This window comes from Rhyacophila brunnea, unplaced genomic scaffold (genome assembly GCF_057557595.1).
Source record: "Rhyacophila brunnea isolate RB1 unplaced genomic scaffold, BYU_Rbru_1.0 scaffold_12, whole genome shotgun sequence".
NCBI classification, from domain to species: domain Eukaryota; kingdom Metazoa; phylum Arthropoda; class Insecta; order Trichoptera; family Rhyacophilidae; genus Rhyacophila; species Rhyacophila brunnea.
Genome location: NW_028232774.1, coordinates 37,403,432 through 37,422,380, shown reverse-complemented (window position 1 = coordinate 37,422,380; position 18,949 = coordinate 37,403,432). Strand labels below are relative to the sequence as shown.

Sequence of the window (18,949 nt, the reverse complement as noted above, 5' to 3'; positions counted from 1 at the left end):
GCAAAATAACAATCAATGTAAAAAAATGTGAGATACACTAAGAAGAAGATTTCTTGTTATAACATGTTGAGAGCCGCTAAATTTATTTCATTATATCCAATCAAAATTAGAACAGAATAATAATAAACATTTGAAAAAAAATTAAATAAAGTACAAAAAATGGAAACCGCTGGTTTGCTATAGTCTACTATATAATCGAAATAATTATAGTAGAATATCAATCGCTGGAACAAAATATATGAGGTGAATTTAGAAAAAAAAATCTTTTTATAAAATCTTGAGAACCACTGAATTTATTTTACAATATTTTACTATCCAACCAAAATAAGAATAGTAAGTATAATAATAATAATTGTAGAAAATTAAATTTATTATACAATCAAAATAATTATAATAGGTGTAATAATAATCATTCGAAAAAAGTCTGAGGTAAAATTATTTAGAAAAAAAACTTTTTATGAAATGTTGAGAATCACTCAATTTATTTGACCATAATTTACTATGCAAGTAGTAATATAGTTTTATAAAAATATATATTTTATAAAAATTTATATTTTTATAAAATGTTGAGAACAACTGACCTTGCTTTTACTATACTTTGCTCTCGCGACACTGGTTGGGAAACACCGCTATAATATATTGTGTAATAAAAATAGTAAAAAATAGATATAAAATGGCAAAATCACAAAATAAATAATATCGAATAATTATTATCGCGATCCAATTTCAATGCATGCAATCCGACTTCAAGCAAAAAACTAAATAATATCCAAATATTTTGCTAAGGGTTGTGCAGAGGGTGAGATTTACCTAAAATCGGCATAATATTTGAATCTCTCTTGAGTGATTGAAACAACGATACCTAATGACCCGAAAGCAATCAAGCTGTCAACAAGTGTGAAAAAAATTGAAATGTGGGACACATGTATGGCCCTTATTCTTGTCGCGCCGCCGCGTTTGGTTATCTAAATGTAAACAAAATAGAGCTGTATTGGAAACTTTTGAAAATAATATTTTTTATAATAATTTGTAGACATATTATATGTATAAATGAATTTCTACATATTTGGGATCCAAACAGAACTGAAAACTGAAATTGCTATGCATAAAAAAATATTTTCGTAATAATTTATAAAATTTTGAACACATAGTTGTTTCCAATTTGGGCCTGGAATCTTCGACAGAACATCTGTTTCTGATGGTAGAATTTAAATTTTTTTTCAAAAGAGAATAAAAGGGGATGTAGGAATTTTACGGAATTAGATTTTGTTCGTAATAGTTGCGTTTATTTACGTATTTTTTTCTCACTAGAAACAAATATTTATTTTATAATAACATCTAAAAATTGATGATAAATGTATTTGTGTTGTCTGTAAATAATAATTACATCGAAATTATTCTATTATTATCTATTATTATTGAAAATTTCGAATGAAACGGTGTCGCCGCACATACGCGGCGATACTCTATTTGGATTACTACAGTGTCGCCGCATACGTGCGGCGATACTAATCAAAGGGTTAAGCTATTGTCAGATATTTGGTACCAATCAATATCAAATTAACGTTTAAAGTAAGTTGCACCAATGTGTTGCAAGCATATATTTATTTCAATTTGATTAAAAAAAGAGAAATTATTTTTTTTCATGTACAGGTTCCATACACGATTTACCATAATTCACCTTGTCCATAAAAACATTGCCAAAATGCATCAAGTCCATAAAACTTGTGTCAAAAATCTTCTTGTCCAAGACAAATGTTTAAATATTTCAAAAACTGTGTATGATATTTTAGAAAACAATGTGTTTTTCGCAAGCTTATATTTATTTGAATTTGATTAAAAAAAGAGAAATTTATTTTTTCACGTTTTTCTTGAATATCTCTAAATCAAACAAAATGGACAATTGTGAACTTTGGAAATAGGCGACTCATATATCAATCAATTAAAAAATTACGATTTACAGCATTAAGAATTAACATTGTGTTGCCATTAAAATTTATTAAAATCGTACTACTGAAAAGTACCATTTTGCAGTTACGACCTTATACTTGGGAGGTGTCGAAATGAGGACAGTGATCTGAGCGATTGTCCATGAGCTGGTAATATAGTGTACTTCTTCATTTCAATGACTGTTGGATCCCAAGTACACCGTTTAACCTGAAGTACAGTTCGTACTACTCTTGAATTGTTAACCACAATGAAACTTTTTCATTTTTTTAAATTATGTTTATTTAAGACGATACTTCAGTCAAACGGCAAATAATTTTCAACTATGGGTGCGACGAAATTTTGGACTCGCTGGCAATCGGAGAGCGAACATCGAGGTGTGAATACGTCAATTTGTTTCGTGATGGCGACGGGGTTATTAATTCTTAAATCGTGTAAAGATGACTAAAAACGTTACCCATTTACTTGAAAAAGAAAACATGTCAATGAATATATTATTATTGTTACTAATAGAACAATAAACAGAACGCATGTTAGATTTATATGACAAATTATATTTCGTTCGACATGCGTCGTTTGCACAATCTTCATGTCGCGTAGTCACGATCGTTTTAGACCGTGCCCCAGCTGAGGTATAGCCTTAAGGAGATTTAATTATTCTACAAAAAGAATTGAGTAAAAAACAATTTTATGACAATACAATATTTAGTTTTCTTGGTGACAATTTAATAATGTTCTGTTGTTTTGTAGTAGAGTTATGCATCGATTACATTATGATCACGTCACATGTTGTCACCGCGACAAATTTAGTCTATAGTTTCATCATTCCGCAGAGTATTTTGAATAATCACTATCTCTATAAAGTCAACTATGGAAAGTGCCGACTCTAATTAATTTATTAGTATTTTGAAATATTATTAATTATTCATGGTAATTTCAATTTATTTTAACAGATTCTATGTGTTCATTGAGTCATGCAGTTGGTGATGTAGCGCGATACGCATGAGGTGTCCTCATTGTTGTTCTGGCCATTTCAGCAAATTTTGCGAATCGACAATGTTTGTTTAAAGGTTCAAAATGAGCTATGGGATGTGAGCACCGGTCTAAAAACATTTTAAATACCAAGAAAAACGACTTTACACATTGTTTCTCGTAGCGGCAGCTTACTGTGACAGCATGTAACGTAATGATAATGTATTTGAAGCATTAGTGTCCTATCCTATATATGTAGTTGATAATAAGTATCATAAAAGTTACATTATTTCAGGAAATTAGTAATTTTCAATCGATAGATATTTTATGTTGAAATCTCTTAAAATTTTAGGCTAATTCTACAATGTCACATGGTAATACAAGAGGGAGAGAAGCTGTACCTGTGCGACTTGTGTTTCGAGCTCATCTCCAAGAGATCAGAACACAAGAAGCGGAAAACGGATGCAGAGAGGCACAAAAAGATACAGGAAGATGCAGAAAAGTACAAAAAGACGCAGGCGGATGCTGAAAAATATAAAAAGACTCAGGCAGATGCCGGAAAAAATAAGAAGACCCAGGCTGATGCAGAGAGACACAAAAAGACGCAGATACATGCTGAAATACAAAAACTTTCGCAGGCGGACGCTGAAAAACCCAAAAAGTTGCAGTCGGATATTGGGAAAAATAAAAAGACCCAAGCTGATGCAGAGAGACATAAGAAGGTGAAGGTAGAGCCAGAAAAACAGAAAATAGTACATACGGATGCAGAGAGACCCAAGAAAACGCAGGTGAATACGGAAAAGCAGAAAAAAGTGCAGGCAAATACAGATAAACACAAAATTTCGCAGTATGATGCAGAGAAACAGAAAAAACTTCAGGCAAATGTGGAAAAACAAAAAAAAGTGCCGGCGAAAGCAGAGACATACAAGAAGAGCCAGGTCAATGTGGAAACACCGAAGAAACCGCAGACAAATACAGCCAAATACAAAAAGACACAGACAGGTGTGGAAAAATATAAAAAATCACCGACAGATGTGGAAAAACACACAAAGACCCAAGTAGATGTGGAAAAACATAAAAAAGCACAGGCAGATACTGGGAAAAGCAAAAAAACCCAGGATGACACAGAAAGACACAAGAAAGTGCAAGTAGATACTGGAAAACAAAAAAAGGCACGGGTGGATGATACAGAAAGATCAAAGAAGACACAGATTGATGTAGAAAAGCAGAAAAAGGTGAAGGTAGGTGCAGAAAAGCAGAACAAGCCGCAGATAGATTCAGAGAAACTCAGAAAGGTGGAAGTGGAAAAACAGATAAAGCCAAAGGTGAATACAGAAAAACGTAATAAGGCACACGCCGATGTGGATAAACAGAAAAAACACCAGGTGGATTTGGAACAACATAAAAAGATACACGAAAATGCTGAAAAACAGATAAAGGCACAGGGTAATGCAGGGAAGCATAAAAAAAGCCTGGCAGATGTGGATAAACAGAAAAGAGAGCATGTGGATTTGGAAAAATATAAAAAGGGACAATCAAAAGTGGAAAAACTGACAAAAGTACATATAGATGTAGAAAAACAGAAAAAAGCTCAGGAGGATTTAGAAAAACATAGACATACGCAAGTAGATGTGGACAAACAGAAGAAGTCACTGGTACATTTGGAAAAACGTAAAAAAGTTCTGGAGAATCCGGAAAAGCAAAAAAGTGTACAGATTGAATTGGAAGTTCATAAAAAGGCGGATGTGAAAAAACAAAAAAATGTACAAATGGATTCGGAAATAAATAAAAAGGCACTGGAAGATCTTAAAAAACAGAGAAAACTACAGATGGATAATGAAAAATGTAAAGAAGTACAGATGATTGTGGAAAGGCATAAAAAAACTCCTGAAAAGCCAGATACCGATAGAACCAAAAAGACGCAGCCGGATGCGAGAGAACATAAGAAATCACATTCAGATGCAAAAATTTATCCATGTAAACTGTGCACTTCCAATTATTTAAGCAAGCAGGATTTGAAAAAACATGTTGAAAAACATACTCACCATAAAACTAAACCAGCCCAAATCGAGGAAACTATAGGAAAGGTAAACGACGCCGTAGAGTCGCAGGTGCCAGCTGATAAGCCGGTACAGAAAACTATTGAAACCAGAAAAAGTCATTTAATTGTTGACTATTTTGCTAATTTAAAACGTTTCATAAAAACTAAAGAAGATAGCTTGAACAGTTGCAGCACTGCACCGATTACGCTCACTCAAAAGGAACGTACTCCCGTCTTGACACCTGTAGTATCCGATGAAGATATCAGGCAGGTGGGCAGTGCCAGTGTTCCAGATTCACGACTGTCACAACCGACTTCTGTTCAAACAGAATACAGCAGAAGTGATTTGCTCGGTCGTCGGAGTGATGACAGAGTCAAAGATAAGACCGAGAGACACGGAATTAACGAAGACAGTGACAGCGTCAATGAACAGGAAGCCATGTTTTTGCGCGGCATCCGAGACTGTCCCATGATTGACGAAATGGCAATAGATGAAGAAAACGACATGCTCTCATTATTGAGCACCGATCTTCTACACTCCCAACATATTAATCTTGAAGAACAAATCTGCGAAAGTTACTCGCAGATGCATGTCAATGATTACTTCAACATAGACCTGCAGGAAATCGCCGGGCAATATGAAGACAGTGACCTTCTCAATCCTGAAAATTTTGGAACTGACATTCAAAGCACTTTGATCCCTAATGAGCATCGTGATATTTTAAATTGTGAATATAAGACAAGTGGTAATATCGATGACAGCTGCGATAGTAAAAATGCAACTCAAAATAGTGAACCTGATTCCAAAACAAATGATGATAAAGAAGTTCATCAAAATGATTCACAAAAACTTCACAGTAGTTCTAAAATCCCTCACCAACAATCAGGAAAACATTATAGACACCGAGTTAACGTTACTTCTGGAGATACCAGTAGTTTAAGTAATTCTTTAAATCGATTAAGTATAGACCCACAAAATGCTGTCCACCAAAATGATGTTGACGGCCATTTAGAATATGTCGATATTGAAGAACAGAATACGGAAAATTTTACGTCGTTACTCGTCAATGATCAATTCAGTATTGTCGATCATGGCGGTTTTGGCAATCACGATGATGATAAAGTTCACAGAAATAATATTAAAATTATACCAGCATCGCTCAGTCATCAGAGAAGCAATAACAACACTCTGCGAGATTTTATGGTTGACGATAATGATCTTGATTATTTGTATACTGATGGCGAGTTAAAATTGACAGAAAATGAAGTTCAAACACCGAGTGATAATCACTACGAGACGTATCACAAAAACATTGCAACAAAAAATGACTCTCATGTTCATCCTGATTCCGATGCAGAGTTGCAGAAAACCATTGCTCCAATGGCTGTCAATTTAAAACCTAATGAAGAAATTAAAAGATCACCTCATAGTAGATCAGATGATACCGAAAATAATTCATCTTTTCTTGACCGGAAAGAAGTGGGATTAAAAGATGAACTCAGTGTAGATAACAGACTTCAGGAACATGTAAAATCTATGGATGATACTTTAAACAATCGTCGACAAGAAATTATGATTGATAGACATTTAGAAGTTAATGAATTGAAAAATTCTGGAAGCAATCCTCCAATATTCATTAGTGCCGTTTCAAATACAGAAAGTGATGGTTCAAATCCTGATTGTCCAGAAATGATGACAGAAAATGATTGTCGTGCCAATCATCCTAAAATTCTTCAAGTAACTGAAGAACACTATGAAAACACCGATGATGAAATTGACAGACAAGAAATTGATTTTGATGATGCTTCTTTGATACCAGTCAACGTTTGCGTAAACAAAAACGATATCAGCGCATGCATAAATGGTGATCATGTGTCCCAATTAGATGTTAAGAATCAAGTGTTCACCGTCCATTTGGAAAATGAAGAAGAATTTAATTACGACACCCATTTGAATACTGAAAAGGCAATGCTTGAAGGGGAAAAAAGCATAGATTCACAAATTCTCATTTCTGATGAACAAGAAATTCAAGAAGACGATGGTGGAAGTATGGAAACTGTAAAGTGCGATCAGGAAGAATTGATAGATGAAGAAAGTTCACAAACCAGACTTTCTTGCCATGACAATGAAAGTGAAAGTGATGGATATGTCGAAATCAAAGATGTTTATGTAAGGTACGTTTACTGTCATAATGATAATGATACAGAATATGATACTGAAGAATTTGAAATACCCATTGATCACCAAGAGACAGTGAAAGAAGATAGTGAACAAGATAACCAATTACTTGAATATGAAAATTCAACCAATGATATTCAAGAAAGTGAGGTAGAATTCATTACTAAAGAAGATTCCACAAATGCAACCGATGAAAGTTGTAGCGAGATCAATGAACCTTCAACGGTAGACTATCAAGAAGATCTATATGACGAAAAAGATGAGCAACTCTCCGTTAGTGATAGTCAAGAAAATATTATCACAGATGGCGATGACGGTTTGACCACTGATAGCCGAGAAACGGTAGTATCACATGAGGAAAATAATAGCTCGATGGCTTCAAATGACAATTTAATAATCGACCAAGAAGGAAATGTTTTACAGTTTACTGAAAAAACTGATCAATCGCTCGTTAATAAAAGTTTGTTTATTGATCATCAGGAAATCATAGGACAAGACTCCAATACTAGTGATTCAAATCTTGCGCAAGATTATCTAATTTACGCAAATCAAGAATATGATTCTGATGTAAATTTGAGTTGTGATACTAACCAAAATGAATCCCAAAATAATTTTGAATGTCATACAGGCATTGATGGAGAAATCGTACAATCTACCGACTTACTTACCAGTTCAAATGATAGTAATATTGATCTAGATACAGAAAATGCTGAAGCACCAACAATTGAAACTCGTAATTATGAAATGGATGATGAAAACCGAGGAACAATTCAGCTTGACAGTGAAGCCGATCAAACGAGAGATGTAGAATATGTCATTATTCAATGCCAACAAATTAAATTACACGACAGTGATAGGGACAGCCAAATCAGTACTGTAAAATCTTTTGATATCGACAGTAATATTGTTGAATCAACTGGCAACTGTGAAGACCTTCCAATGATGATTAAAGACAAATCAATGGTCTGTCATCAAGAAGTTGACGCAGAAATAGACCACTTGGAAACCGATCGTCAAGGTGTTGATTTAAATGATCAACAGAGTGCCGCTATTTGTTTTGATTATCATGAAACAGTAGTGCCAACTGACGACAATGAAGTCATTTCTATGGAACATGATGATCGCCAGCACATCACAAGTGATGATAGCAAAGTAGTGACTGCCATTTCTAGTGGTAATCATTTGACAGCTTCCATTGATCAAGGTAATCTTTCAAGCGATGAAGAGAATGAAATTGATTTGAAAAATAATATGAACGATGAAATAGTGTCTATTTGTGGTGATGAACTAAATGTTAATGATCAAGAAATTACCGTCCAGAAAAATGATCCCGATTCTGATATGATGAAAGTACAACATGATAAAAATGAAATCCTCACTAATAATGGTGTTGTAGAGTTGAAAGATTCAGAGAAAGAGAGCTCAGCACATGAAGAAATTACTATACCAATCCAAAGCAGTGAAACTCCAGTTTTGGAACATTCCAGTACTGATGTACACTATATAGAAGCTTCTGAATTAATCGATTACAGCACAACAAAGGAAGGAGATGATGTAAATGATACTATTATATTGATAAACGAAAAATTGACATTGAATGATCATCCAACTAAGTTGAACGCAAAAAATAGAGTCACAGATAAATGTGAGGTGGCAGTCCAGGGTAAAAGAACCACATTAAATGATGATGCAGAACAATTACAAACTGATGACACGCGTAGTGTAGAACTTTCCGAAATTAAAATGGCCAACACCCTAGAATATAACTCGGTAATACTTATTGATGAACGGGATTTTGTAGAAGCTCAAGAGTCTGAATTGGTATTTGATTACAGTAAAATAATGAAAAAATATTATAGGAAACGTGAGTCAACCATAATTGAAAAAAAACCTTCCGCTTTGATCGTGGAAAAACTTGGAAACAAAGTCACGCCCGCTGAAGAATATGTTTCAATTATTGATGAGGAGGATAGAAGCCAAGATATCACATTCCCAGAATATGATATCAATTGTCATATGGATGTGAGCAATCGCTTTATTGTCGATCTAAATACACTGATTGATCAATACAGCATTGCAGGGTTACAGAGTTATCGCTCATATGGCGAAGAATTAGATATCGTGGTTTATCCAGAAGTTGACGTCGAACTTGACACAATTCCGGAAGATGGAGCAGTTGATCAAATATCTATATCTGAGGGTTACGAAAACAATTCGTCTGCTATTAGTGAGTGTTATGATTCAGAAGCCCAGAACAAAACTGTTGGGTTAGAAGAAATGAATATTGATAAATGCAGTAATGTTGATCAAACGATTGAATCAATTGAGGATAATTCAAATAAAAGTAACGATATCCAAGAGCAGAATGAAATGAAAGAAGATTGTCAAATATGGGACAAAACTGGGACTGAAATAGTGAAACATGAATGTACAATTGGAACCTTTAACTATCAGAATAGTGAAGTTGAAAAGAAAGCCACAACGGATTCAGTAGTTACGAATTCTGAAAATAATTGTGTATCCGATGGTGTAAACGATTCCCAAGAAACCTTCATAAACAAAAATATGACTGCTAGCGAATCAATTGAATGCACTGTCAAAACCGAACACACTCTTTGTGGAAACGATGAAATCACTTCACTAGATAATATGAGTCTAACCATCATTGAAGAATCTGTTGTTGATTCATCCAAAGAATCTGATGTTCACCTTCCAATAATTCAGCCAATTGATCAGTCCAATATTGAGCTGGACGAAATAAGGGCCATGCAACCTGTTATTGATGATGCTAATTCTCAAGAATCAGATAATGTAGAGGTCAAAACTGTCAAATTTGAAAAGTATCCAGACCACAGTTTACCTGAAATCATTGACCAACGAAATGAAACGTTTAAAATGTTACTCGGACTGACACTCACGCCATTAAATGAGAACTGTCTTAATACCGAGTCAGAAAATAGTAACTCGTCAAACGTCCACGATTTGGTGTCAGTAAAACATGAAATAGAGGATTGCCAAACAATGATTACGGATGTGGTGATAGATCATGATGAAATTATTGACCCACGAAATGACAGAGATGTATCTAATGATGTCTCAAATTTCCACCATCTGAACAAAGGAAATCATGAAACAGATGCCGATCAAAGGCGAATGACTGCCCTGATTGCAGTTGGTTTAGAAACTATTGAACTTCAAAATGTGTTGATGAAACCGGCATTAGCGTCCTTGAATGTGAGCTGTCATAACATCAACTCTAAAGAGCAACATGACGAATCGATTAAAGACATAATAGTTCATGGTGAAGTTCTTGAATCACAAACTCAACATCACGATACGTTACTCCCACTTAAGTTGAGACCTATAATTGACGTCAAATCAGAAAATAATGGTTACCAAAATGAAGGAAATGGTGTCGTCAGCCAGATAGCAACCAATAGTCTAGTGCTAACACCTTTGGATGAAGTTATCAAATCAGAAAAAAATTATGCAGACGAAGACAAGGTGTCTGATGATGCATTTGGACGGGAAAATCAAAGTTTAAATTTATTGGTTCAACCAGAATTAGCACCTTTGGATGAGGGCTGTCACGATGTCTTTGAAAATCGTCAGAAAGTCAAAGAAATATCCGCTGTGTCATCAAATGTCCACCAATTGATTGAAGGATATCATGAGACACAGGAGAACCAAATACCACCCACTGACAAAGTGACTGCTGAACAAGAAATTATTGAACCGCCAAATGTACAACCAAAGATTTTGGGTGATGAATATCATGATGTTATATCAGAAAATATTCTAAAACCGGACAGTGTAGTGCCTAATGATCACTTGTCAAATGGCCAAAATTTGAGGGAAGAAAATAATCAAACAGAGAATAGACAAACGCTAAATACTGAACTGTTGACAGTTGATGTAAAAACTACAACGATACAAAAAGAATGTTCAAATATGTTTGTTGAACCAGCAATAAATGCATTGGATGGTGAGTGTCATAATGTAGTATCTGAAGATAGCCGAAAACTGGAAACTTCACAAACTGACTCATGTGAGTTGACACCCATGAATGAAACTTCAGAATCGTATAACAGAGGAGATGCAAATATAGATGCTGTGGAGTCTGATGAAACAGTTCATAGTGAAATTATTGATTCACAATCTGACTCGTGTGGGTTGACACCCATGAATGAAACTTCAGAATCGAATAACAAAGGAGATGCACATATAGATGCTGTGGAGCCTGATGAAACAGTTTGTTGTGAAATTATTGATTCCCAAACTGACTCATGTGAGTTGACACCCATGAATGAATCTTCAGAATCAAATGACAAAGAAGATGCACATATAGATGCTGTGGAGCCTGATGAAACAGTTTGTAGTGAAATTATTGATTCACAAACGGACTCGTGTGAGTTGACACCTATGAATGAAACTTCAGAATCAAATGACAAAGGAGATGCACATATAGATTCTGTGGAGCCTGATGAAACAGTTTGTAGTGAAATTATTGATTCACAAACGGACTCGTGTGAGTTGACACCTATGAATGAAACTTCAGAATCAAATGACAAAGGAGATGCACATATAGATGCTGTGGAGCCTGATGAAACAGTTCGTAGTGAAATTATTGATTCACAATCTGACTCGTGTGAGTTGACACCCATGAATGAAACTTCAGAATCAAATGACAAAGGAGATGTACATATAGATGCTGTGGAGCCTGATGAAACAGTTTCTTGTGAAATTATTGATTCACAATCTGACTCGTGTGAGTTGACACCCATGAATGAAACTTCAGAATCAAATAACAAAGGAGATGCACATATAGATGCTGTGGAGCCTGATGAAACAGTTTGTTGTGAAATTATTGATTCACAAACTGACTCATGTGAGTTGACACCCATGAATGAAACTTCAGAATCAAATGACAAAGGAGATGTACATATAGATGCTGAGGAGCCTGATGAAACAGTTTGTAGTGAAATTATTGATTCACAATCTGACTCGTGTGAGTTGACACCCATGAATGAAACTTCAGAATCAAATGACAAAGGAGATGTACATATAGATGCTGTGGAGCCTGATGAAACAGTTTGTTGTAAAATTATTGATTCACAAACTGACTCATGTGAGTTGATACCTATGAATGAAACTTCAGAATCGAATAACAAAGGAGATGCACATATAGATGCTGTGGAGCCTGATGAAACAGTTTGTTGTGAAATTATTGATTCCCAAACTGACTCATGTGAGTTGACACCCATGAATGAATCTTCAGAATCAAATGACAAAGGAGATGCACATATAGATGCTGTGGAGCCTGATGAAACAGTTTGTAGTGAAATTATTGATTCACAAACGGACTCGTGTGAGTTGACACCTATGAATGAAACTTCAGAATCAAATGACAAAGGAGATGCACATATAGATGCTGTGGAGCCTAATGAAACAGTTCGTAGTAAAATTATTGATTCACAATCTGACTCGTGTGAGTTGACACCCATGAATGAAACTTCAGAATCAAATGACAAAGGAGATGTACATATAGATGCTGTGGAGCCTGATGAAACAGTTTGTTGTGAAATTATTGATTCACAAACTGACTCATGTGAGTTGACACCTATGAATGAAACTTCAGAATCAAATGACAAAGGAGATGCACATATAGATTCTGTGGAGCCTGATGAAACAGTTTGTAGTGAAATTATTGATTCACAAACGGACTCGTGTGAGTTGACACCTATGAATGAAACTTCAGAATCAAATGACAAAGGAGATGCACATATAGATGCTGTGGAGCCTGATGAAACAGTTCGTAGTGAAATTATTGATTCACAATCTGACTCGTGTGAGTTGACACCCATGAATGAAACTTCAGAATCAAATGACAAAGGAGATGCACATATAGATGCTGTGGAGCCTGATGAAACAGTTTGTTGTGAAATTATTGATTCACAAACTGACTCATGTGAGTTGACACCTATGAATGAAACTTCAGAATCAAATGACAAAGGAGATGCACATATAGATGCTGTGGAGCCTAATGAAACAGTTCATAGTGAAATTATTGATTCACAATCTGACTCGTGTGAGTTGACACCCATGAATGAAACTTCAGAATCAAATGACAAAGGAGATGTACATATAGATGCTGTGGAGCCTGATGAAACAGTTTCTTGTGAAATTATTGATTCACAATCTGACTCGTGTGAGTTGACACCCATGAATGAAACTTCAGAATCAAATGACAAAGGAGATGTACATATAGATGCTGTGGAGCCTGATGAAACAGTTTCTTGTGAAATTATTGATTCACAAACTGACTCATGTGAGTTGACACCTATGAATGAAACTTCAGAATCAAATGACAAAGGAGATGCACATATAGATGCTGTGGAGCCTAATGAAACAGTTCATAGTGAAATTATTGATTCACAATCTGACTCGTGTGAGTTGACACCCATGAATGAAACTTCAGAATCAAATGACAAAGGAGATGTACATATAGATGCTGTGGAGCCTGATGAAACAGTTTGTTGTGAAATTATTGATTCACAAACTGACTCATGTGAGTTGATACCTATGAATGAAACTTCAGAATCGAATAAGAAAGGAGATGCACATATAGATGCTGTGGAGCCTGATGAAACAGTTCACAGTGAAATTATTGATTCACATACTGACTCATGTGAGTTAACATCTATGAATAAAACTTCAGAATCAAATGACAATGGAGATGATAAAATGTTACATTGGTTTTTGCTCACATTATCCAATGAGGTCCGTGTTAATACCGATTCAGAAAATAATTCAACAGACAAGAAAGTATCAGACGATAATTCGTCAAATGTAAACGATTTGGCAGCCGTAAAACCTGAAACAGAGAATGGCCAAATACCGATTACAGACACACTACAAACAGTTCATGGTGAAATCATTAACCCACAAAATGAATGTTATAAAGCTGAAGAAGCCAATGACAAAGCTGATAAACTAAAAGACGTTGTGGAACCTCATGAAGATAACCGAAAACTAGACCAGAAGATATCAGATAATCAATCAGATGAGGGTCAAACACTGAATTCCGACATAATGATAGATCATGATGAAATCATTGACCCAAGAAATGAAATCAATAAAATGTTACATGGGTTGGTGCTCACATCATCCAATGAGGTCTGTCTTGATATCAAATCAGAAAATAATTCTACAGATGAGAAAGTATCGGATGATAACTCGTCAAATGTACATGATTTGGCAGTCGAAAAACTTAAAACAGAAGAATACCAAATACCGATTACAGATATACTACCAACAGTTCATAGTGAAATTATTAATTCACAAACTGACTCTTGTGAGTTGCCACCTATGAATGAAACTTCAGAATCCAATGACAAAAGAGATGCAAATATAGATGTTGTGGAACCTCATGAAAACAACCTAAAACTAGAGAAGAAGATGTCTGATGATCAATCAGAGGATGGTCAACAAAATGAAAATTATAAATTGTTACTTGAACAGGCGCGCACACCATCATCTGATGTCTGTCTTCATATCAAAACAGAAAATTCAATAGACAAGGAAGTATTTAATGATAACTCGTCAAATGTAAACGATTTTTCAGTCGAAAAACCTGAAACTGAGCATGGCCAAATACCGATTACTGACATACTATCAACAGTTCATAGTGAAATTATTGATTCACAAACTGACTCGTGTGAGTTAACACCTATGAATGAAACTTCAGGATCAAATGACAAAGGAGATGCACATATAGGTGTTATGGAACCTCATGAAAATAACCTAAAACTAGACAAGAAGATATCTGATGATAAAATGTTACATTGGTTTTTGCTCACATTATCAAATGAGGTCCGTGTTAAAACCGATTCAGAAAATAATTCAACCGACAAAAATGTATCACATGCTAATTCGTCAAATGTAAACGATTTGGCAGCTGAAATACCTGAAACAGAGGATAGCCAAATACTGATTACAGATATACTACCAACATTTCATAGTGAAATCATTGTTCCACAAAATGAATGTCATAACATGTTACCTGAGCTGGCTCGTTCACCATCACCTGATGTCCATCTAAATATCAAAACGGAAAATAATTCAACTGATGGAGAAGTATCTAATGATAACACGTCAAATTTAAATAATTTGGTGGAAAAATCTGGAACAGAGGGCAGCCAAATAACAGTTCATAATGAAATTATTGAATCAGAAGCTGATGGATATACGTTAATACCTGTAAATGAAACTGCAGAAGAAAATGACAAAAGAGATGCAAACATAAAAATTGAATCACAATGCAGCAAAAATATCAATACAACTTCAATTGACCTTGCAGAACATTTATCTTCACATGAAAGAGATAGTGAAATTGTTATTGAAGGACATTCTGATGTCAGTATGGAAGTACCTTCGCATGATCAGTTATCTATGAACCAAATAAAGGATGTGAATGATATTTCAAACATAGACAACTATGAAACTGATAGTACAAGCATTCATAATTTAAATAATGGTCCGGTTAATGATCTACTTGGTAGAATAGATAACAACACAGAGCAGCCCAATAGTTCAATGCAAATAGAATGTTTGACCGAAGTCACCCCAACACCGATTAGTGATGACTTGATAACCCCGGAAACAGTTGGAACAGCAATGAGACACGATGAAGATGAATGTGCAAAATCTATCGACAAAATGAATGCTGACATATTGACAAACAATGATTCGACAATCATCAAACAGGAAATAGAAACACAAGCTGCTCAACAACAGCGCAATACAGAAATAGAATCTAATGAGCAGAAATGTGTAAACATTGTTCAGTGTTTTTTAAATGTTATAAATAACCAAGAATTATCGATCTCTCACCTCAGTCAAACTGAACTCACCGAACAACAGACAGTTATAGTTAAACAAGAACATCGTGATGTACCAGTGGAACAGGTATGTGTTAAACTTGAGGATACTCAAAATAGTGATGTAATTGATCATAAAGAATCGCTCAGTAATATTAACGACCGACTGTTACAACTTAAACAATCCACAGAAGATAGTCAATTAGCGATAACTAATCAAAATTCTGATTCACCTAATGAAATTTTGAATACTGAATCTAATGATATAAAAGTTGACTTCATTAAAAGTGAAGTAACTGCAATACATCTTATAGACACTTTAAATTTTGATATTCATGATTTGAAAGTGGAATGTGATGAAGATGGACATTCACAACAAGTTAATGATCATTCAAATCTTAGTTGTCGAGAAATTGTTGTGCCAACTGAGGAAACGGGAAATAAAATAATTACAGAGCAACATGACAGCCTAACTGAAGAAAAATATTTGATCGATCACACCCCGACATCAAATAATAACGTTTTACCGATTGACCAACAAACACCTGAAGTTAAAAATAAACAAGTGACAGTTGAAGAAAATGATAGTCCACAACCTGTTGACACTTTAAATATTGATGGCAGACGAGAAGATGTAACGGCACTCGATGAAATAACTGTCATCGAAGAACAAGAAAATCATGAAATTTTAGTGCCAATTTATGAAAGTGTTGAAGTCAAAAAAGAAAATATTGAACAAACTCCAAATCTTGTGTACAGTAAAAATTTCATTAATGAAGAAGTTGTAAATCTAACTGTCGAAACAACCACCATTTTAGAACAAGGGGAAATTTTAAATGACAAACATAACACAGAACACGAGGGCCCGAACTCCATTGACAACTTTGTTTCACCAATTGCTGAACTGAGTGCTGATGAGAAACAGAATACATTTTTGAATACTGAACAACATGGCATCGTTACACTTGTTGAGAATTCAACATTAATTTGTCAAGAAATTGTTGCACCATCCAATGACACAAATATTGAACAAGAAAATTCGAAAGTTATTAATGAAATTTCAGATATGGATTGTCAAAAACTTATGTGTCCCATTCAAGAAACAGATGCTCTTCAAGTGCAATATAAACAATTGAATATAGAAGAAGAGTGTCCAACATTTATTGATAATTCAGATATCAATTGCCATGAGGTCGGTGTAACAATTAATGATACGAGAATAGTTGAAGTAGATAATGAACAGGTAAATGTTGAACACCTTGAAATAAAACAATCTCCACAAATTGTTGACCGTTCAGATATCAATTGTCAAGAAATTGTAGAGCCGATCAATGAAATAATGGTAGTTGAACCGCATAACTTTAATATTGAACACCATAAAATGGAAGACGAGGGTTCTAAAACAGTCGACAACTTAGATATCAATTGCCAAAATGTTAATGTACCAATCAATGAAACACATGTTGTTGATATACACGGTGACCAATTGAATATTGAACATCAAATAGAATATGTAAACCAAAAACTGGTTGATGATTCTAATATCAGTAATAACCGAGAAATTACAGTGAGCATTGACAAAACTCATACTGCTGAAGAACAAAATGTACAGTTAAATATTGAACAACAAAAATTTGTTGCACCGATTAATGAAACGAATTCTAATAAAGAACGAAATATATTTTTGAATATTGCACGGCAAATTATAGAGCAAAAAATACCAAAACTTGTTTACAGTACAAATATCATTCTCTATGAAGAAGTTGACACTACAATTAATGAATCGAGTGTAAGTGAAGTAGAAAGTGAACAGATTGAACAGCTTGTTGAGCAACATGAAATTATGAAAGGATGTCAAAAACTAGAAGATGAAGAATCGAATGTTGTTGAAGACAAAAGTAACTATGAAATAGAAAAAGAAAGTTTAACACCGATTGAGAATTTAAATATCAACATTCAAGCGGATGAAGTTTCGATTGATGGAAGAGATTCTTTTGGACTACAGAATAAACTTACAAATGTTGAACTACATGAAGTACAACAAGAAATTCCAAAATCTGTAGGCATTCTTTCAAATACCGACCTACATGAAGTACAACAAGAAGTTCCAAAATCTGTGGGCATTCTTACAAATACCGAACTACATGAAGTACAACAAGAAATTCCAAAATCTGTGGGCATTCTTTCAAATACTTACCTACATGAAGTACAACGAGAAATTCCAAAATCTTTGGACATTCTTCCAAATACCGACCTACATGAAGTACAACAAGAAATTCCAAATTCTGTGGGCATTCTTTCAAATACCGACCTACATGAAGTACAACAAGAAATTCCAAAATCTGCGGGCATTCTTTCAAATACCGACCTACATGAAGTACAACAAGAAATTCCAAAATCTTTGGACATTCTTCCAAATACCGACCTACATAAAGTACAACAAGAAAGTCCAAAATCTGCGGGCATTCTTTCAAATACCGACCTACATGAAGTACAACAAGAAATTCCAAAATCTATGGGCATTCTTTCAAATACCGACCTACATGAAGTACAAGAAGTTCCAAAATCTGTGGGCATTCTTTCAAGTACTTATCTACATGAAGTACAACGAGAAATTCCAAAATCTGTGGGCATTCTTCCAAATACCGACCTACATGAAGTACAACAAGAAATTAAAAAATCTGTAGGCATTCTTCCAAATACCGACCTACATGAAGTACAACAAGAAATTCCAAATTCTGTGGACATTCTTTCAAATACCGACCTACATGAAGAACAGCAAGAAATTCCAAATTCTGTGGACATTCTTTCAAATACCGACCTACATGAAGAACAGCAAGAAATTCCAAAATATGTGGGCATTCTTTCAAATACCGACCTACATGAAGTACAACAAGAAATTCCAAAATCTGTGGGCATTCTTTCGAACAC

General features: G+C 34.7%; 1 protein-coding gene across 1 annotated transcript in view; it reads left to right on the top strand.

Annotated features, from left to right (window-relative positions):
- The window catches only part of LOC147078132 (uncharacterized), a 61,188-nt gene that overhangs the window by 16,676 nt on the left and 25,563 nt on the right, over positions 1-18,949 (top strand). Inside the window, exon 6 of the mRNA XM_085961234.1 lies at positions 3,272-18,575. Coding sequence (XP_085817360.1) covers positions 3,272-18,575 — 15,304 coding nt within the window. The remainder of the gene's footprint in view (positions 1-3,271; positions 18,576-18,949) is intronic.